The sequence below is a fragment of the Pseudonaja textilis genome, chromosome 3 (genome assembly GCF_049901715.1).
Source record: "Pseudonaja textilis isolate UNSWEBS1 chromosome 3, rPseTex1.2, whole genome shotgun sequence".
NCBI classification, from domain to species: Eukaryota; Metazoa; Chordata; class Lepidosauria; order Squamata; family Elapidae; genus Pseudonaja; species Pseudonaja textilis.
Window position 1 is genome coordinate 66,879,837 of NC_141992.1, and position 22,306 is coordinate 66,902,142.

General features: G+C 36.2%; 1 protein-coding gene across 2 annotated transcripts in view; it reads right to left on the reverse strand.

The window, feature by feature from the left end:
- The window catches only part of NEGR1 (neuronal growth regulator 1), a 529,658-nt gene that overhangs the window by 93,224 nt on the left and 414,128 nt on the right, over positions 1-22,306 (reverse strand). For both annotated transcript variants that reach the window (XM_026700172.2, XM_026700173.2), the window contains exons 5-6: positions 7,945-8,065; positions 1,290-1,441 (exon numbers count right to left, since the gene is read on the reverse strand). In XM_026700172.2, coding sequence (XP_026555957.1) covers positions 1,290-1,441; positions 7,945-8,065 — 273 coding nt within the window. The remainder of the gene's footprint in view (positions 1-1,289; positions 1,442-7,944; positions 8,066-22,306) is intronic.

A 22,306-nucleotide genomic window follows, 5' to 3' on the forward strand; every position in this document is an offset into this window, starting at 1 on the left:
GAGTTAACACTCAATCTTCTGCCATTAACAAGGTTTATCGTGTATGTTGTTTAACATTGGAAGTACCACAGAGACTGCATAATCTTACATTCTTAGAACAGAATTTGTGAAAGAAGATGCAATCTCTGTTGTTCTTTCGTAGGTATTCAAATTCTTTTAAAGAAACACAAACAGAAGCAGTTAATTAGCTGGATTCTGAGATAGTAGGAAATTTGCCAAAGCTGAAATGTGCTGTCTTCTACACTAACAGAAACAGTTGCTTCAGGGCTGCAACAAGCTTTGTGACAGAATCATGATAAAATCACTTTGTCTTCATATACCAATAGTAACACTGCAGGGGAATAAAGATAGTTGGCCAACAGGGGCTCTGTATTCTTAGTTAGTATTGGCAGCTTTTCTAATTACTCTATTCTAACCACTCAATTATTTGTTGTATCTTCCTAATGTATCACCAGCTTTATTTTATTCATGCACATTTTAATTAAGAAATCACAGTCTAATTTAAAAGTGGTAGGCAATATTTTTTCATCAGATTCTATTTATTGTAACACTCAGTAAAATGTGACAGTCAGTTGCTTATTGTCAACTAACTGAATTCCTAAAGAGTTACACATAACGTATATAACAAGGCAAGTGGCAGCAGCTACAGTATCAGAGTTTCGCACTTCAAAACTAATATCATAGTTTTTATTGTTAAAAACAACTTCGACCATCATTATGGTAGATCCACCACTATTTTGGTGTACACAGCCACTCACTCCCACTTACGAAACTATGCTGCAAAGTGTTAACTTATTTGCTGATCAATCCACATTGGTGTCATTAAAGCCTTCCTTGTGTCGGGACAGCAGGTACAAAAGTTGAAGGTCTTTGTGAATATCTTGATGTACAGGATGTACTATTATTATGCCATGTTATGGACTGTATTTGAAAGAACTTTTAGTAAATCAAAATAATGCATGCCTAATATTCATCTAATGGCCCATTTCTGGACTACATCTTGAAAAAGATCTCATCAGGCTATTTGATTTTATCCTAAGGTCTAATGTAATCACATCATCAGACTGCTTACCTCAAGATTCAGGTGGAAATTGAGCAGGCTAAGGATATACTTTCAACTTAGGGCACATCTAATTAAAGAAGCTCAGAAAAATCTGTATAACTCACAAAATTTCTAAAGAGAAGCTGAACTAGACAAAGTACTACAGTTTTTTTTCCCCTTCAGGGAAGATAAGAAGAAAAAAGAAACCTACCACATAAACATTTCTCATATTTTTTTCTGGACTTACGGTTAAGAAGCAGGCTGGCATTGGTTGTGCCTAATTTGTTGGCAGCGACACATGTATAGTTGCCAAAATGCTCTTCTGTCACATTGTTGAAATTTAAAAATGATCTTGAACTGTAGCTGTTTATAGTGATTCCTTGTTGCCCATTGATCAATCTAGAATGGAGGAGAAAATGGAAAGTACTGTTAGAATTAAATGCAAATATATTTGCATTTTAAGCTTAATCTATATGTGGGTGAAATACATTAGCTTGTACTGAAGCAGGATAGGAAACAAACTATGAAAACTATTGATGCCACATTTACAAAAATGCTAATGCCATATTGTTCTAATGAACTGTAATTTAGCAAAGGATTATCATCTATGCAAACAATGCATACACATTAGTTCATGAAACACATTTCCTTCCTTCAGCACAAGTCTCTTAAATTTAAGGAAGTCTCAGTTCAGACTTAGTTTGCTGATTCAGGAAAAAATAGACCAGATATCCAATAAATGTACACATGAAATGATACAAATGGGGCAAATAGTGAAATAAAACTACGATTCATTTTAGAATGAAGCTCTTTTTCTTTTCATTTTCAACTGCAAAGGAGCAGGGGAAGCTGTAACTGAATCCTAGAGATAAACAATAGCAATAACTAATTACTTCACAGTTCACGAGAATCAGGGCACAGTAAGGTAAAGATTAGCAAATGACCTTAAAAGCAGGCCATGAGACTAGTATAGTGCTTCTCAAACTTAGCAACTTTAAGATATATGGACTTCAATTTTCCAGAATTCACCAGTCAGCAGATTGAACTCCATTTAATGTTGCCAAGATTGAGAAATTCTGGTCTGAGAATTATAAGCATTTTCCAGAATCTCTACTCAGAATTCCCCAGCCAGCAGATTGAACTCCATGAACCTTAATGTTGCCAAGGTCGAGAAACTCTGATCTGGGAGTTATAAGCACTTTCCAGAATCTCTCATGTCCTTGTTTTGGATACTACCAAAGTAGCTTGAAAGGTAAAATATATTTAATGTGGGTTCAAAGTAAGGCAGTTTAACAACAATGCACTTTGTTACTGAATTTATTTTTTGAGGAAGCAAATGAAAATTATTTGAGTTGATTTATCTAGCTGATACGTTGATGGCTTGGAAATTAAGTCCTTTTTATATGAAGTCTGTGTACATTACGTCTATCCTGTATAGTCAGCTGAAGAGCTATACTGGGATCTCTCTGCATGATGAAAACTTTTATAAGAAGTTTAAAAAGGATTCTTTGATAAACACAGATCTTGAACTTCACTTTAGCATTCTATATTTGCTTCATGAATCGGTCTCTATCTTCTACTCCAACCATTGGAAATATTTGTTATTTGGCCAAAAGAACTTTCTTTTCAAGAGGCAACTGGACTTTCTAGTTTTTCTTAGAAGACATTTCGCTTCTCATCCAAGAAGCTTTTTCAGCTCTGATTGGATGGTGGGGAATGGAAGGATTTATACTCCTGGAAGAGTATAAATTTGCATTTTTTAAAGCAGGTTGTTAAGATCACCTGGAGGTTTATCTATGTCATCAGGGTCACCCGAATGGTGCAAATTGGTGTGGAGCTCTCTTGGAACTGTTGAAAGGATGAGAGGCAAAACATCTTCAAAGAAAAATCAGAAAGTCCAACTGCTTCTTGAAAAAGCACTTTTGGGACAACCATGACCTGTATGACCGAGAATAGACATCTGTTATTTAGTTTAGATCAAATGTGAGAAACCTGGAGGTGACCAAATGTTATTTAATGATAATTCCCAGCAACTTTAGCAGGCATGTTCAAATGATGTACTTAAGGTTCGACAATATTTAGAGAACCTAGATCCAAGCATTTTCTTAGTTTAATGGCTTTAGACGTATCAACAATACCAGAATTTTGGCTTCCTTTCCAAAGAAGAGTCAGGATAAATTGATTTTATGCTGGTTCTACCAGCGTACAAGGAACAAAAAGGGAAAGGCCAGTATGTAGTGGAGTTTAATGTGTGGCTAAAGGAGTGGTGTAAAAGGGAAGGCTTTGGTTTTATTAGTCATGATGTCTGCAGCTGGTCCAATGAAAAACTGAACAAAAGAGATGGGTTTGCATCCATCAAAGAAAGGGGCTGAGTTACTTGGCATTAAATTCACAGATTTCCTGGATAAACATTTAAACTGAACAGCGGGGACAGAGAATTAATGGATATAGAACATTTCTATCTCCAGCAATCTAAAATTAATAAGGATACCAGTGCATGCAAAATAGATGTTTATGCAGGTAAGATTATCAACCTTGCTGTCAACCAAAACCAAGCATTTAATAGTGAGTGCCATACCATGTGCATTAATCAAACAGGTGGCAAGAAAGTAGGGGCAGGCAGGCACAACACAATTTATGTAGACAGTAAACACAGTGTCAGACATAAAGATCTCAAGTGCCTATATACAAATGTACAAAGTCTGGGGAACAAACAGGGTGAACTTGAACTATGAATACATGAAGGTAGATATGATATAGTTGGAATAACAGAAACTTGGTGGGATGAAACCCATGATTGGAGCATACTGGTAGAAGGATACAAACTATTCAAAAAAACCCAGACCCCCATAAAAGAGGAGGTGGAGTTGCACTGTAGATAAAGGACCACTATATTGCTACAGAAATTCATGAAACCTAGAATGCATGTGGGTCAATATAAAAGAAAAAAAAGAATGACATGGGCATAGGTATATATTATAGGCCACCCAATCAAGCAGAAAAAATAGATGTCCTTTTTGCCAACCAACTAACAAACATATGCAGGAAACACACAACAATAGTAATGGGAGACTTCAATTATCCTGATATCAATTGGAAAACTAATTCTACACCAAGTGAGAAATCAAATAAGTTCCTAACCAACCTAGCTGACAACTTTGTTGCCCAAAAGATAGAGGGTGAAACTAGAGGGACAGCCATACTGGACTTAATTCTTACAATCAGAGAAGAAGTGATAGAGGGAGTTGAAACTGCAGGTACCTCGGGTGAGAGTGACCATGTCATACTAGAATTCAACATAACACAGACACAAGCAATAGAACATAATGACACCAGAGTCTTGAATTTTAAAAGATCTGATTTTAATAAACTCAGAGAGAACTTGGGAAAGATTCCATGAATGGAAATCCTAAAGGGGAAACAACTCAAGAATCTTGGGAAATTCTGAAAAGTATGATCATAGAAGCCCAGACCAGCATAATACTACTGAGAAAGAAAAACAAGAAATCCAAGAAGAAACCAGCATGACTGCACAAAAATCTCTCTGGCAAATTGAAAGAAAAAAAGGACAAGTACAAAAAATGGAAAGAAGGACATACAGCTTAGACAGAATATCAACAGATAGCCAGAATCTGCAAAGACGAAGTCAGGATAGCAAAGACTCAGAACAAACAAAGACTTGCAGCAAAAGTCAAAGATAATAAAAAAAAAGTTTCTTCCAACATATAAATAACAAGAAAAAAAATCAAGGAAACAGTCAGTCCACGAAAGAGAGAAGACGGCAAGGAAGTAACAGGCAACAGAGAGAAAGCAGAACTGCTTAACTCATTCTTTGCATTGGTCTTCACGCAAAAAGAAATTATAGCACAACCCACCAAAAACATAACTGTAAAAGACAGACCAGAAATAAAAGTTAAAATAAGCAAAAAAATAATAAGAGAACAGCTGTCTGAACTTGATGAAAACAAATCACCGGTGCCTGATGGATTACATCCCAGAGTTTTAAAGGATCAGGCAGAGATCATCTCAGAACCACTGCACCATATCTTTTAAAAATCCTGGAGCACTGGAGAACTACCAGAAAACTGGAAAAGAGCTGATATGGCTATGCTTGATTACTCCAAGAATTGTTTATATTTCATCCTGAAAGTAGAAGTCATACTTATATGAATAAGTTACCATTTAATTTTGATATATGGAGGCAGCACATCATAAATCTAGGAGAAAAGTACTTTTTTGCATTCAGCAAAATGTATATCTATCATTAATAATCTATAGCTACATATTGATGATTTAATATTGTATATTACATTAATGTTCTATTTTTATTTAATCACCACACAGTTCTGTATATAGATATATACTGCATTTTAGTTTAATCATATTTTTCCAAAGCAGAATATTACATGTAGGAAATAGATACTATAGTCCTTTTCAAAACCCTGAGAATAAATTGTTGATGTATCAACAATTTAATTTTTTTCCAGTACATTTCTGTGTGATCATGCTATGTGTAATGAGTCTTATTTGCATGCAGGTAACTATAGATACAGCCTAATATTTAAACATTTCTTTCACAAAGTTTTAATTATTAGTTTACTAAACACAAATATCATCTGAAAAAGGAATATGAGCTGCATCATGTTTTTATTTCTAAAATGTCAAATTCAGGTAGACAATGAATAGATTAGAAAGATACCAAGGAAAACATCCCTTTGTTATAGATTTCAGGGATCAGTTAAGAAGAACCAATAGAAATAACTACAATTATTTAATTATAATTTTGATAGGGCAAACTTTCTTAGGCCAAGTGCTTTCTGGTTTTTGACTGGATCCTAGGAGCTGTAATTCTAATCATTCGGAAAAGCACCAATATGGGAAAGGCTGATATAAATAATCCAGGTTAATCTGTCCAATGCTTCATAGCTATCTATGAAGAATGTAGAAATCGATGTAGTTTATGTATTTATGACTCACCTTTGATATTTTTTATAAATAATTAAACATACCTAATACTTCTTTCTCCTCCTATTTTCCTTATGATAACAAGCCTATGAGGTGCCCAAAATCATCCAGGCAACTTTCATGTCTAAGGCAGGATTAAAACCCATGGTTTCTTAGTTTTTATCCTGGTGCTTAACTACTAGACGAACAGTAGGATGAGTTTTTTTGAATGTTTCTTCTTAATGTTCTACTTGTCAGAATATTTGATTTAAGTGTGAGAAAATAAAAAGTGCTAATTGTACCTACTACTTGTTGCTGTATGACTTTATTCTGCTCATTCTGTACTACACCTTTTGGATCACTATGAATCTACAATCAATGTTGAAATGTGTCCTATAAAAATAAAAAGCATCTATTTTCATGTTAAATAAAGAATTTCAAAACTAATTACTCTCAATAAAGTTCAAACAGCCCTATGCATGTCCTTTCCTGACTCTGCTCACATATGGTCTGTATATCTCTTGATACACCCTTAGTTCTTCTTTTTCCCAGTCCCTACATAGGTTGGTTAGAAGTTCAAACTGGTACTGACCTCCAGGCTGTATGTATAAGATTACCCATCTGTTTAGGATATAATATTATAATCCATCCTTCTGTATGCATTTGTTTGAGTATACAAATCAATTTAATGTTCGTTGTATTAAATAGTCTCCCTTACTTGGTAGGACTTTTCCCCATCTAGTTCCTACACTTGGGAATTTAACTTATTACATATAAAACATTATTACATCTCTTATTTTCAGAGAGCAAGTTTGGTGTCCTTGTTAACGTGCTGGCCTAGAAAGCAGGAAACTGAGTTCTAGTACTGCCTTAGCCAGGAAAGTTGGATGGGTGACCTTGGCGAGTCATTCTCTCTCAGTCCAATCTACCTCACATTGCTGTTATCTTGGGGAAAAAAATAGGAGAAAGAAGAAGTATCATTTATAAAATAGTAAGTGGATAAAATTTTAATATAAATCAACACATAAATACAATGTTATTTTTTCTTCTAGGACTATGCTTAGTTATAGGTGCTTAGGTATGCACTGAACCAAATTACAACTATTGCTATTGCTACTACAGGTTTTCAATTCACATCACATCTAAGTGAAAAAATGGTGTGTTACATAATAATAACCATCAGCTATGATTTAATTATTACTACCACAGGTTTCCCCAATCTAGAATGTCCTAAGGCAGGAGTGTCAAACTTGTGTCATCATGGCAGCATCACATGACGTATGAGGCCTTTCCCCCCCTTCACTAAACCAGGCAGGGACAGGACCAGCATGTAATGCATCCGGCCCGTGGGCCACAAGTTTGCCACCCCTGTCCTAAGGTAACTGGACCAGTGGTGGGATTCAATTTTTTTTTACTTCTGGCTCTGTGGGCGTGGCTTGGTGGGCATGGCAGGGAAATGATATTGCAAAATCTCCATTCCTTCCCCACTCCAGGGGAAGGATACTGCAAAATCCCATTCCCTCTTCACCCACTAACCTGCTTTCTAGCTCCGTTTTCCTCTTTTTGTTGCCGGGCAACAAAAGAAGACCCAGCCAATCAGCTGGGATTTGGGAGGCAGAGAATAGATAGGGGCAGGGCCAGTCAGAGATGGTATTTGCCGGTTCTCCAAACTACTCAAAATTTCTGCTACCGGTTCTCCAGAACTGGTCAGAACCTGCTGAATACCACCTCTGGACTGGACTATAATTTCCATAACTAAAATAAATTAACATAACCTTTTTTCCCCTGGGTTTTGGTATTTATATTGAAAACTCTTTCACTATATTTACATCATAGAACTGATTCACACCTTGGATTGACCACTTTCTCTGACAACACACACATCAAGAAAAGTCATATAATTTCCCTCTCCCTCCTATTAAGATGCAGACCACCATGAAAAAAGCATCCAAACTTACTTTCTTTCTCCTTTGTACCATTCAAAAGCTGGGGAAGGAACACCCGCACTTTCACATCTTATGAATCCAGTGCCTCCAAGAGTCACTCCACTGGATTTTATTTCCTGAATTGTTGGGGCAACTGCAAGGAAGCACAAATATGTTTTTGAGACATTAAACACTTGTTGGAAGCATATACGTTTAATAATAATGATTTTTTAAAAAAACAATACAGTAATGAAACCTGATTTATTTATGCTGGCTTCTTAGAATCTAAAGCACATTTGTTAATTTATTCCACATATTAGACCTAAGGTTGCTCACTGAGTTTCTTACAAAAGGGAGGTCCAAAATTCAAATTTGATCCTCCCCTATGGTTATTCCTCTTGTGAAAAATCAAGGCATTTGAACTCAGAAAATTATTGAACGAAACAAAAGTATTTTATTGGGTCTGTCAATAGCAAAATGTGCAACTGTCAAACATGTTTCTGATAATATGTTTTCTTTGTTCCTAAAACTGTAAGTACAATAAAGACGCAAGGCCACTGAAGTTCTATCATTTCCTGCAGGGCCAGCATAATCCTACATTGCTTGTCTATGCTTTCTTTTGCTAATATTCAACATTGTTTTAATTAAAGATATAGCAACACCTTCTCCCCTCAAATTATTTATAGAGGAACATATTAATAAGCTCTACCAAAATAGACTTTACCACAGCTCTGAATATAGTCTGTTAGTGTCAAAACCCTTTTAAAAATATTTCTTGAGCAATGTGTACAGGAAAGAATGTATGCTTTTAAATGTTGAATATGAAAAAAACCACACACACACACACACACACACACTCACTGGGACAACTATCATTAATACATTTGGATCAGGAAAATGTTAGAGAAAAGCAGACATTAGGTCCTTATTCTATGGTAGAAAGAAAGACATTGGGTAGACATAGAAAAAAGTGTGTCAGAGATTAATGTTTAAAACTTTGGATGGATTTGTAAAGTTATTTGCAGAAACATTGCATGTGAGAAAAAACTACAAATGATAATTGGATGTAGAGACCATAAAGTGCACAATGAATTAGGGTACAAACTTATTAATTTTAATAGCAGAACTCACCATATTTATACACAATCTATTCATTCATTCATTCATTCATTCATTCATTCATGCACAGTTGCATTCATTCAGTTACAGATTGCCCACTTCCACAAAAGAACCCAGTGCAGTTTATAGTCATAAAGAAATAATACAGTAAAACAGTTCTGCATCAAAACTGACATAATCAATCCAAGCCAACTCTGGCATTATCAGTTCAAAAAGTCCTTCAGAACCATAGATGTTAACAATTTTTTTTTTGAAGAGAAGGAAGTTGAGGCTATTGTTACTTTAGGATGCAAAACACTTCCAAAAAATGGCAGTGTCAGCAAGGCTTGTTTTCAGGCTCCCTATCAAACTTTGAAATGTGCCCTGCTGTCGCAGACATCTTTTCGTTTCTCAACTTGCCACAGACTATGCAGCAGTAGTGGGGGGGATAGGTTTGGAATTCCAGCCTAGACAACAACAAGAAATCATCCAGTGGAAACTAAAGTCATCTCTACAGATGTTTGGCAAGGGCCTGAAGGAGTTGCTATAGTGACACTAGAACATCTAATTGGACAATGTGACCTGATAGAAGGAGGGGAGGAAATAATTTGTCCTTTACTTAGGTGAAAACTCTGGGAACTAGTTAGAGTTGGTTTTGCTTCATGTGTGCTGAAATGATGTACTCAGTAAAGTTATGCTTAAAGAGATCTAATCATCTCGACTTGCTGGCTTGGTTGGGTTTGTCAGTCAGAATGTTGACACTCCCATCTCATCTCTCACTTCAAAGTTATCCTAAATAAGCTGAATCTGAGTGGGAAAGATAGGATTGACATTTCTTAGATGACAAGCCATGCAGGTAAGTGACAACTTTTATAAAAGAACATACAGTATACAGTGGCCATTTCCCCCCATACTGCATCTGAAACCTAAGAATTTGAAAATCAGTTAAACGGAACCTATTTAGAATAATCAATAATTGATTTAGAAATATCAGTAGTTCTGTTTAATAGATTATACTTGGAATGTATAATAGCAATAGCAATAGCACTTAGACTTATATACTACTTCACAGTGCTTTACTCTCTAAGTGGTTTACAGAGTCAGCTTATTGCCCCCAACAATCTGGGTCTTCATTTTACCGACCTCAGAAGGATGGAAGGCTGAGACAACTTTCAGCTGGTGAGAATTGAACTGCCAAACTGCTGGCAGCCGGTGATCAGCAGAAATAGCCTGCAGTACTGCATTCTAACCACTGTGCCACCCTGGCTCTTGGGTAAGAATAAGGCAATTCCATTACATCCTAGATGTAATTTTATTTTTTGTCACTATCAGAAACATCCAGAGTGTACTTTAGTTTTCCCTACATCTTTACAACAGTTGAAAAGTCTGGCTTAAAATAATAAATCTACGAGCTATGGATTTTGTTAGTGATTTGAAGAGAAAAGTTCATGTAGATCACAAATAACAGACCTATTTGAAAATGTGGTGAAAATTACTAGAATTCTATAATACAAAAATATTTGCAGGATGAGATAAACTAATATTGACTATTTACTTTAATGGCAAATCATCAAAGATTCAGGCGCCGCACACCATTGTATATGATGTTAGGTGTGGAGCTAAAATTTCTAGTAGATTATTGGTAATGTACCAGGCAATTGTGAATTTCTATAATATGGTAGACAACCTGGAATACTTTTGAATGAAAATATACAAAGCCTTGTGTACTATGAAATGTGCAGTATAAAATATGAAATGTGTGTGTATGTATATGTATATGCATATGTGTGTATGTATATGTATATGTGTGTGTATATATATATATATATGTGTGTGTGTAGGTATGTATGTATATGTATATGTATATATGTGTGTGCATGTATGCATATATACATATACATATATACATATATGTAATCCACAAAACCTCAGGATGTTACAACACAGCCAACAACCCAGGAGATTACAGCACAAGACCGAGGATGTCACAACAATAGAACTCAGAAGGTCATCACACAGCCCATGACCCAGGTCATTACAACCCAGGAGATTACAGCACAAGACCTAGGATGTCAAAACAATAGAACTCAGAAAGTCACCACACAGTCTATTACCCAGGTCATTATAAAACAGGAGGCTGATAGACACAGCCAATACCTCAGCCACACATGTTCTTACGAAAAAGCCAGCGAATCTGCAAACATCAATTCCATCAACCAATCAAGAAATGACAGCACAGCCAACCTCCCCACCAGTATTTATAGAGAGACGGAAGCTCAGATCATGCTTTGCTCACACAAATGAAGCTGAAAGCACCAGCCTGAAGATGGCGAGTGGGACCTCGTCGAAACGTCACCAAGAAACTCTCAATCTTACATGGGAAAAGACCTGAACACGCCAAGACCTGCATATGTATATGTGTATGTATATGTATATGTGTGTGTGTGTGTGTGTATGTGTGTGTGTATCTGTGTGTATATGTGTGTGTGTATATGGGTGTGTGTATATGTGTGTATAAGGCAGGCTTGGCACAGAGAGTTACTCCCAAATATGAAATGAGATTCCGGAAGCATGCAACAGCAAGTAAATGGCATAGGTCAGGTGAAGGCATTTTGACATTGTTCAGAAGTTTAGATCTTCAGTTACTATAGTTATGTCAAGTGAACCTTATGGGGATTGTAGTTCAAACAATCTGAAAGACCTCGGGTGGTCTATTGATGTGTAGAAGCAGATTACCTTCCCTTGCTGAAGTTCTCACATTTTTTTTCCTATGACATAACTCAGATCAAAGCAAAGATAAGCTGCACTATCTTTAAAGGGACTTATCTGTCTGTCTGTCTGTCTGTCTGTCTGTAAAATTGTTTGGATCTCTTCCTAAAGCATAGCCTTTATGCTGTTATGGTTAAAATATAACTGCACCAGAAAGGAGGAATCAGACCTTTAAATATGCTGCTAGTTAATGATTTAAATTCTACTAAATCCAAGGAGCAATTATAATCCTTCTAATGTTCTTGGCAAATTTCCTGTGAGGCCATTAGAAATGTTCTAATTGATATTAATATTTTTCTGAAACAAATACACTAAGTAATACTACATCATTTCTATTTTTTTTCCAAATCATCCCATCACACTCCTTTCAAGTTCACTTTTTATTATTTTAAAACATCTAAACAATAACAATACTCAGTAATAACTCATGTCAAAGAAAATATTTTTATGTGGGTAATATTAATAAGTATGCAAATCCATTAAAAGGAAGTACACATGAACCATCTCTTCTGAAATTATTAAGATAGTTGTGCTTTTTCTTGCTTGCATGACTTCTTTGGAAGCATATCTGTGCATGTGTTTTGATATGTGCATGTATACACACAAATATATACATACATGTACCTATTGTATACATATATAAACACCTGTGTCTGTGTGTTTGAAATAGAGAGAAAGAAATGTTTAAACAGGAAATGAACCCTAAAAAACAGCAAAACAAAAGGATAGTTAAAGGAAAATATAGAAGAAACACAATACATAAAATAGTTCTGGTAAACAGAAAAAAAGATAACGTGGTCTAAGACATTATGCATTTGAGATATCCCTACTAAACTCTCTCACGCAATCAATTTAATCAGTGGCTTTTAGTAGCTGTTCATAATACTTTACATAGTGGTTTTGAAGTTTTTGGAAAGGGATTTGTGTGGTGTGTGTGAGTGTGTGAATATGATCAGTTAAGTACCATTGTGCTACTAATAAAATAATTGGACCCCAATTTACTTGGGAGAAAATCTGGATCTCTTGCTGTAAACAATCCATAGCAGTAGCTGCAAACAAAGTCTGATTGTCATTTGCTGTTCCTTAAAACAATCACATTAAAATTTAAGCACCGGCAGAGCAGCTGGAATATTACACTGTAGGATTGATTTACTCCCACTCCCCCAAATGCATGAGGTGACTGAGGCTTCTTTTCCAGCTTTGTTTAACCTTTAAAAAGTCCAGCAGGGATTTTTGCAGAGAAACATTTTCCCTTCTCTAGCATTTCTTGAAATGATAATATGACCACCTGACAGGATTCATTCACAGAGCAGGATATATTATTAGCACCTGGAGTTATTCCTTGCATGTGGCATCATTTTGCTTGCACAACTGAGTTTTGCTTACTGAGAGAACTCAAGGCACTCGGTGGCATCTTCATGAGTCTCATAATTAGTTCACCAGTCTGTGATCAATACAAATGATGTCCTGCAAAGTCTTGATACTTATTCAGCAGTTGTAGAATTACCACAAGGAAGACATGGGTGGCCTAGAAAACTTTCCTGAGAGATGCAAACAGTAACTAAAACACTTCTAAGCACTCCAGGTTTGATCTTTCAACTTTGTAATGAGCTTGAGGATCTTTTTACGTTCTTGGCTTTTGAGGTTTTCTCTGGATGCCTCTTACCACAACAAGTGAGTGCTTTTGTTTCAGTCAATGTGCAGGATTTTCCCACCCAATGCATTTTCTAACAATTACTTGGCATGGCTCAATCTCATTCCATTTCTAGAACATGGTATTTTACAAAAGGGCTAAATGTCTTCACTTGAACATAAATTGTAACATGTTCCAACTCAAAATGTGACAAAATAATGAAAACTTTTAGTTTAATTTAGGACTGGAGTTGGGTTTTTATGTAATTAAAACATGCAGCTAATGAAGCAATGCAGAAGATATATTGACATTCAGACAGATACAAAAAAAGGCAAAAAAATCTGACTACAACAGGTTTCATCTTTTAACATTTTAATGAGCTTTGGGACTTTTTGCATATTAGTTATGTTACCCTAATTACTCATTAGAATTCTAATGTGCATTTTTATATTTAATTACAATGCTTATAAAGATTTGATATGGATAGTAAATTATTATAACTAGCATGTGCATAATGATCATCAGGTAAATTTATTAACTTTTATCCTAGCATCCAGCAGTGCTAACTTTCAGTTTTACCTTTATGATTAACTACATTGTCTGATTAAACAAACATTTTATGATATTACTTCTAAAGTCACAAAAAAGGTTTACCTTTCATTTGGCTGATTTGGGCCACATTTTTATTTATTTGTGATTCCGAACTGTTTTACACCATTGAGGTTGTTATTAAGATAAATGCTTGCTTGCTTTATGATGACTACGATTCAGACAACCATTAGGCAGTATAAAAAGATACAACCCTAATCTTTTTCTCACACCACAACTGGAATTTTGTAATTAAGATCTGGTAGCCCATATCAATATGATGGAATTAATACTTCCTTAATCATGATTTCTAATACAAAAGGAGGATTCTGAACTGCCTGAAGCTTATTCCGATATAAATTACTTTTTAAAAAGTACAATGCAAGAAGATAATGCACATATAAATAAACATAAGCAGTCTCTTTATATCTTATACAGAATCCAAGCAGAAAATTCTGGGCAGATCAGAAGCATGATATGAACATGAGAGACTTATTTCACTTGTCCAATAACAGCTGTTACTTAAGATTGGCTGTCTATGATTGAGTAATGTATATACATATTTATTCAATTTAGGCACCACCTGACTCCAAAATAATTCTGAACAGTTCAAATATAAACCATGAAAATGCAATAGAACATTGCCATCTTGGCATAGATAGCCTCATCCATCACTGATTTCCAGAATTTTTCTCTATGTAGCATTCTAAAAGAGTATCCAAAATTATGTCTGCTTACAAGTCTGTGTGAATGGAAAAGCCAGTAGTAAAATTGCAAGTTGTGGTCATGTATTGTCTCATTTAATGACCACTTAATGACTTCAGTGAAAGAGTTTGTAAGTCCATTGCAATCATTTGATCATTTACCCAGTGACTGTGATGCTTATTAATGAAGTTGCCAGTCTCAATTGCAGTCATTAAGCAAGGACTGCCTTATATGATACTAGGAAAATTCAAAAACTCTAGTCATCCTTGATGTCATGGTCATAGAAAGTGATCTGTCCATAACAAGAAAATAGTTCTTATATCCACCCCCAAATTCACCATTCACTTGTGGACTGAAGGCTTACTCAGACCTCCCTGACATTAAGTCTCCATAATGTATAAAGCTGGAACCGCGTTCCCAGTAAGATTTTATAGTTCATCTTTTCACCTTGAGAAATGTTCATAGATGTCCTTGATGCCACACTCAGTGCTGTTTTGCATAGGATGCAGGTGGATGGGAGAATGGTGATGTCATGAGGGGACTCAGATTCAGATGAGGAGACTCACAATGAGTAGCCAGTTCCACATTGGATGGATCTGGATGAAGGAGGAGTTGTAGCACACAGAGGAGATGGGCTGTCCAGTAACCATTAGAGACAGCTGCTTGCTGATTTCTGAAGACAAGAAGTGTGAGCTGCTAATCCCTTTCAGTGCAATGCCTCATTGTCTGGAGGGTAGAGTAGGGCAAAAATATTCTGCAAGGGTCCTCACAAGAAAATGAGCAATACTGCGACAGCTTCTATTTAAGAAGAGCAGCAAACTGAAGCCTCTCTGTTAGCAAAAACTATCTAGACTCAGCATACATTGACTTCCAATTTGATACCTTGTGACTCTGGACCTGGACTGATGAACCTGCTACAATGTTTGGATCCTTGGACTTCATTTGACAACTCTTGTGCCCACTATTTATATTGGAACTCTTTTTTTTAAATAAAGTTTTATTTGGGTTTTCACACATACAAAATACAAATAAAACATCTTCTTTGAAAATAGCATGGTCCTGGGTTGAACTTCTTTATACAGACGCAAAACTCAATTTCATGCTCCTTTTTGTGTTCTATTCCATATCTTACATTATTCTACATTTTCTATATAGTTTTTCCCCTCTTTTATTTTTTCTCAATTTTATTTTGATTATCTCATCTCAATTCAAATCATTATATTTATACTTCTGTTCTGTTTCAATTTCATATTATCTTTTCTCATTAAACAGATTTTCTCCTGTAGTTACTAATTGGAGTATGACACCTTTATATCTTTTAATTACATCCATTCAACTCTTATTTAAACTTCAATATATACCTTAAGTTTATGACCTTCAATATAATACATAATACATAACTTCCAATTGAATTCTGCTTGGTACATTCTTATAATACACACTATATTCTTTTTTTTTAAAAAAAAGAAAGATTGTAAATATATGTAATTATAAACCCTCATTCCATTCCAGTTCAGTTCTATCATTAATAATCATTAAAATCTTAACATCTTTAACACTTCTTTTCAATTAATTATCATACTTCCTTAAAAACACATATAATCTCCATAATTAATTTTTCCCTTATTTCTCTTCACATATGTTTTATAAATCATTAAATATACTTTTTGTTACATTTATTTATTGACAAGCATTCCACTGAATTACGATAGCTATTTTATCAGACATTATAATCATACATTGTTTCATATTTTCTAAAATTATTTCTGCTTCTAATATAACCATACTATCTTATGTACCTTTGCAGAATCCCTTTTTCCATTAAGTTTTCACCCATCTCTAAATAGCCCTTGTTTCTCTATATTTTGCTTCTGTCCTTTATAACTTATTTTCCTTTCTTTCTTCCCTCTCAACTTCTCCCTCCCCTTTTTACCCCCTTGTCTCTCTACTTCTAATTCTCTCTTCTGCATTTCCCTCTTCTGTTGCTTTCTGATTTTATTCTTATTTTTCACTCTATTTTGGGGGGGAATTGTTTTTCCCAATCTTAAGCTTTCCATTCTCTTTCCCCCCTTTCCTTTTTTCCCTATCCAAGATTACTTGTTCATTAAAGATGGCTTCTTCTTTGTCGCAATCTTCTTGTTCTTCAGGCATTTCTTGTTATTTCTCATAATTCCAAATCTCCATTTCTGAAAACTGAAATACGAAGCCAAAAGAACCTCTCCCTTCTTGTGCATCTTCTTTGTACTTTTTAAGTTCCATTTTCAGTTCTTCTAAAAGTGGAGCCATTTTAAACAGTTTTAAACAACCACCCGATTGATTTTAGTCATTCAAAACAATAACCAAGAATCCAGAAATCATCAAGTAATCCAAATAGTCCAGAATTATATCTTCTTATTTCTTTTTCAACTTTCTCTTCCTGGGGTTTTTGTTGCGATTTTTCAGTTAAAATGTATCTTTTGGAAGTCTTGTTGAGATTTTGCTGTAAGTTCTTTTTTAATTCCAGGCAGTCTCCTCCCTTCCAGATCCTACCATTTTATTCTTTTTCTCTCCTTTCCTGTTTCAAAAGCTTTTAATTATCCAGAAATCTTTATTATCCCTTTGACTTTTTATTTTCAGCATTAAATGCCTATTAATGTCAAAGTGGATTTTTTTTCCCATTTCTTGCTTAAGTCTCTTAGTTGTCAGTATAGGAAAAGGAGAAAAAAAACAAATCTTTTCCCTTTTCTCTCTCCTTCGCAGCTTAAAAATCTTCTTAGGGAACAATGTTGTTTTTTTTTAACAGTTTCAATTCCAGGGTACCTTATCTGTTGCTTTTGCTGTTTGACACAGTCAACCAAAACTTTCTCTTCTTATCTTCCTCCTGCACATTCTTTTCCGGTCAAGTTCTTCTTTGTGGTGGCCATTTCTGACCACCGCTGCAACCGCCTTCGGGAAAGGGAGTAATGGCCATCTGGGGAGAGGAGGCTCTCCTCAACCCTGCAGGCAGTCTCCCCTCTCTTCACCACCTCTATGGGGTGGCTTAGCCCCAAAACCAGCCGGCTCAGGGCACTCCAGCAGTGAGCACAGATTGAAGCCTCGCAGAGACGAGGTTTCGGTCTGTCGCTGAAGAAGCTCAAACCAGAAGTTCCTATATTGGAACTCTTTTAAGGCAAGCTTGCTAAATTCAGGAGGGGGCGTGTTCTCTAAGACATGTACATCAGTGGTGGTATTCTCCCGATTTGGCCCAGTTCTGCCAAGCCAGTAGCGGCGATGAACAGTGGAAAATGAACTGATTCTCTCTGCCCCTCTGCTGTTGGGGCCACCCGCCCGCCCATGCTCCCATACTCACCTTTATCCTCTGCTTTTGAAGCACAGCTGTTTTATGCGGCACAGCAGAGTGCTGCACGGCAGCTGCTGAAGCGATTGGGAGAATGCAGGCTTGCAGGAGGTGAGTTGGAATGCCTCTGTGCCTGTGCAAATGCCTCTGTGCCTGTACAAAGAGCGCATTTGGTGTGTGTGTGTGCACACATGCAAAGCGTGCTCACCAAGCCACACTCACCAAACCACTGTAAAGCTTTTTGTATCCACCACTGATCTACATGTGCATTTGCATTCACTTTCCCTTAGCCACTTATTTTTCAAAACTTATCATTAAGGCTTGCAACCACCTCTCTTTATCCTTACATGTGCTTGGCCAGGGATACACAAGATGAGGCAGGATTTGTTCTTCAAAATATGCATTTGAATTCACTGTAAAGTTTCTTAAAAGTCTCTATAGAGTAGATAACAGGCATGAGATAAACAACTTGTATTTCAAATAATTGAACTATATTTTCAATTTCAAATGGATTATTACTGTAAACAAATGAGGAAACTAGAATAATTTATTGTTTGCCACATTTTTCTGCAAGACTACTCTGCAAAATTGTTGAAGATAGCAATAATAAGTATATTGACACATGACACAAAATAGTGAAATGTTCTTTTGAAACCTGCAACATCATCAAACATTATTTCAGCATTGGAACTGAAATATATAAATGAGGTCTGCCAAGAGAAACATACTGTGCTTAATTAAGAACCCAAGCACCATATGTAACAGGAATAGAAAGTTTAATTATATTTGTAAAGACTTCATGAAACTGTTTAGATGGAAGAAACAGAGCTTATCAAGTGGTTCTAAGACAAGCAGGGGAAATGATTTCACACATAATTTGAAAATCATAGAATAGTTTTGATCTTAACAGGAAGAGAAGGGAAGAAAAGAATTGAAGATATTCTATGAACAATATAAAAGAGACAGATAAGAGTGAAGTGTTATTGACTATGCAACATTCTGGTTCTTCTATAAAATATAAACAATCAATCAATTATAATTAGCATTAGGGGGAAATTTTTGTCTCATCAAAATTGTACACAATTAATCTTTTTGTCAGATGATCACTAGGCTATAGAGAGAAACATTAAGCAAAATCTGATGGTAATATATCAACACTTAAGACTTTGGCTCATTTTACCTATGGTAGTATTTTTCCAGGGTTTTTTTGTCAGCCATAATTAATTTCAGGCACCTCTCAATACATGAAAGCAGGAATGATGTAGGAAGCTGACAGCAACAATAAGAACCTCAATAACACACATAATTTGTTGATACATAATCAATAGTATACAATAGCACTTAAACAGAGTTGCAAGTAAAGCATGCATCTACCACTGAACAAGTCTTGAAGATGGATTTGGATTTGGACAGCTTTATGATAAGCTTTAGAAACTGAAGATAATTTTCACAATTTTTCAGAATATCTTTGTCCACTGTGAACTGATGAAAAACCCAGGGAAAGCCCAAGTGATATCAATTTTCACTGGCTTAGTATTTCATCAAGTGGAAGGCCAGCAAAGATAGCCTTTTGAACATGATTTCTCCAGACGTGAACACCCAGAGAAATAGTCCCAGTAGAACAAACACAGAGTTGAATTACTTAAGTAGGAGAAGGCCCAGTAAAAGCTGAATATCCACACAGAAAAAAGACAGGTAGAATTAGTATCATTTTTTTGTGCGTAATCCTATTACCCACTGTGGGTGTAAAATTGTACAAAATGTAAACAAAGTTCATTCAAAACCAGACAATATGGGCACCTTCTGGAATTCCTCCAGGGCTGAATTCTATAATTACAGTCACACTCACTAAAAGATCCTACAACTATCATATTGTGGGCTAGAGGTATCGGTGAATCAATTACAATTTAATACCCAGATTGTGTGGTATCAAGGGAATATTGCATTGGAATCAACCTACTGCATTTATACACTGACTCATAAAAGATTATAAGATTGCTTAATTGGAGTGTTTTATCCATAATAATTGAGAACTTTAAAATGTGCAATGTTTATGAGCAATATTTCTGGATATTTAAAGTGACACAATTAAATAACTGAGCTATATAAAAATAAATGTATCAATTTGTTTTGATTTTGAAAAAATGTACACATAATAGAGCAACCAGATATGTCCAACCAAATGATATTTCTGAGGACATTCTCATTATGACCATGTAATAAATGGGAGGGTTGCGTCAATATTGGTGTAGAACAGATTGTCTGGGGCTGTGAAGACAGCAGCTGTCACAGCATGCCACTTTTCTTACTAGTAAATCAACCTTACTAACAGTTTTAGACTGAAAAACTATTGTTCATTGACAGCACATTATAATTTATGTACACATTTGTTTCAAGAAGTGGAGATAAGTCATAGAAAGGCCAGAACTGACTTATAAATTTTATAACTAAACTATATTTTAGGTAGTCAAAAACATGAAGTGTATTAGTTTGATGACTGATGCATAATACTTGTTTTATAAGTGATTATATTACACTTTTATTTTTCAAGAAAATGCAAGAAATGTGGAGATAAGAATTTTGTAATCTGATAGAAAATTTAGATGCAGTAATTGGAAATGTTTCTGAGGAAAAAGAACCCTAGTTAGAAAAAAAATCTAACTCAAATCTTTGATAGAAGTGGGATGAATGTAGTGCATCCATTCTTGTTCTCCTAGACCTTTCAGCAGCTTTTGAGACCCTCAGCCATGGTATACTTTCGAGCTGACTTGTGATTGGGTGGTACAGTTTTGTGCTGTTCACCTCCTTCCTCTGAGGTTGCCCTGAATTGGTAATAAGGAGCAAGAAGTCCAGTTCATGCACAGGGCTCAGGGCTCTTCCTCTGCTCCTTTTTAACATCTACCTCAGGGGTGTCAAACTGGCGGCCCATGGGCCAGATGTGTCACATGCAGGCCATGCCCAGTCCAGCTCCACGAATGGGAAAAACATTGTGAAATATCATGTAATGGCAATATGATGCAACAAGTTTGATACCCATGATGTCAGGGTTCCGGCAGTTACTCCAATTAAATCATGAGCTTTGAACCACACTCCCAAAACTAAAGACGATTTATTTAAGGTAACATTCTATGTCTGGCACTAATCTGGGTGTAACCAACTCTGAGATACGTAATTCACTGTCACCCTTGATCCTACTTCCCCCCCACCCCTCTGGGTGTACCATCCAACGAAAAAACGACCATAGCCAAGAGTCATCGATCATGCTCTCCAATTAGATTTTTTTCATGGCAGAAGCTTCAGCCATCTAATCAGTCTTATGAATAGAATATACTTTCAATTTACCCTGTTGCCTGCTCTTTGAAACTCCCCCCTTCTTTCTGTTGTCAACTATAAAACATGTATACAAAATGTTTTATGAGTTGACACATGATCTACATGAAACCAATAAGTGAGATCACCCATCTCCATGGGACCAGGTATCACCAATATACTGTTGATACCCAATTATATATCTCCATTCTGGGTGAAGTGAGTGGCTGTGGATGAATCCCTCTGTATCCAGGAGTTTATCATCTTGGATGGGATTGCACTACCCTAGACCAACCTGGTGTGTAACTCAAAGAGCAGATGGCAAATGTGGCCTGTAGAGTCTTTGCCCAACTCTGTGTTATGTATTATATCCTTTCCTGGACAGGGAGGCTCTTGGCTTGGTCCCTTATGTTCTGGTCATCTCTCAGTTGGATTATTGCAACATACCGTCCATGGGGCTACCCTTGAAACGTATCTGGAAGCTTTTAGCTGTTAGAGAATGTGGCTGAATGAGCCATACTGGGGGCCCAAAGAAGGGCAATAATACTCTTGTCCTGTGAACTGCGCTGGGTACCAGTTTGCTTCTAGGTCCAATTCAAAGTGTTCCTCATCACCTATAACATCCTTCATGGAACAAGGCCAGAATACCTGCAGAACTGGCTTCAACCATTCACCTCAGCCCCTCTCACTTATTCAAGCAGGGAAGGTATGCTTCACAACCATCAGTCAAGGCATTTTGTCTGGCAGAGTATAGGAAGAGAGCCTTCTCTCTGCTGCTGCTACGTTATGGAACATTCTGCTCCAGAGGTGAGGAAGGCCCCCACTCTGTATGCCTTCTGCCAAGGGGCCAGAACTTGGCTCTGCAGCCTTATGTGGGAACACAGAGGACCACACAACTGTGGAGCTGGCTAGCCCCTGAGAAACCCACTCACCTGTAATAACCAACATTCAGTGTCCATCTTGGGATTTTTCTTCTT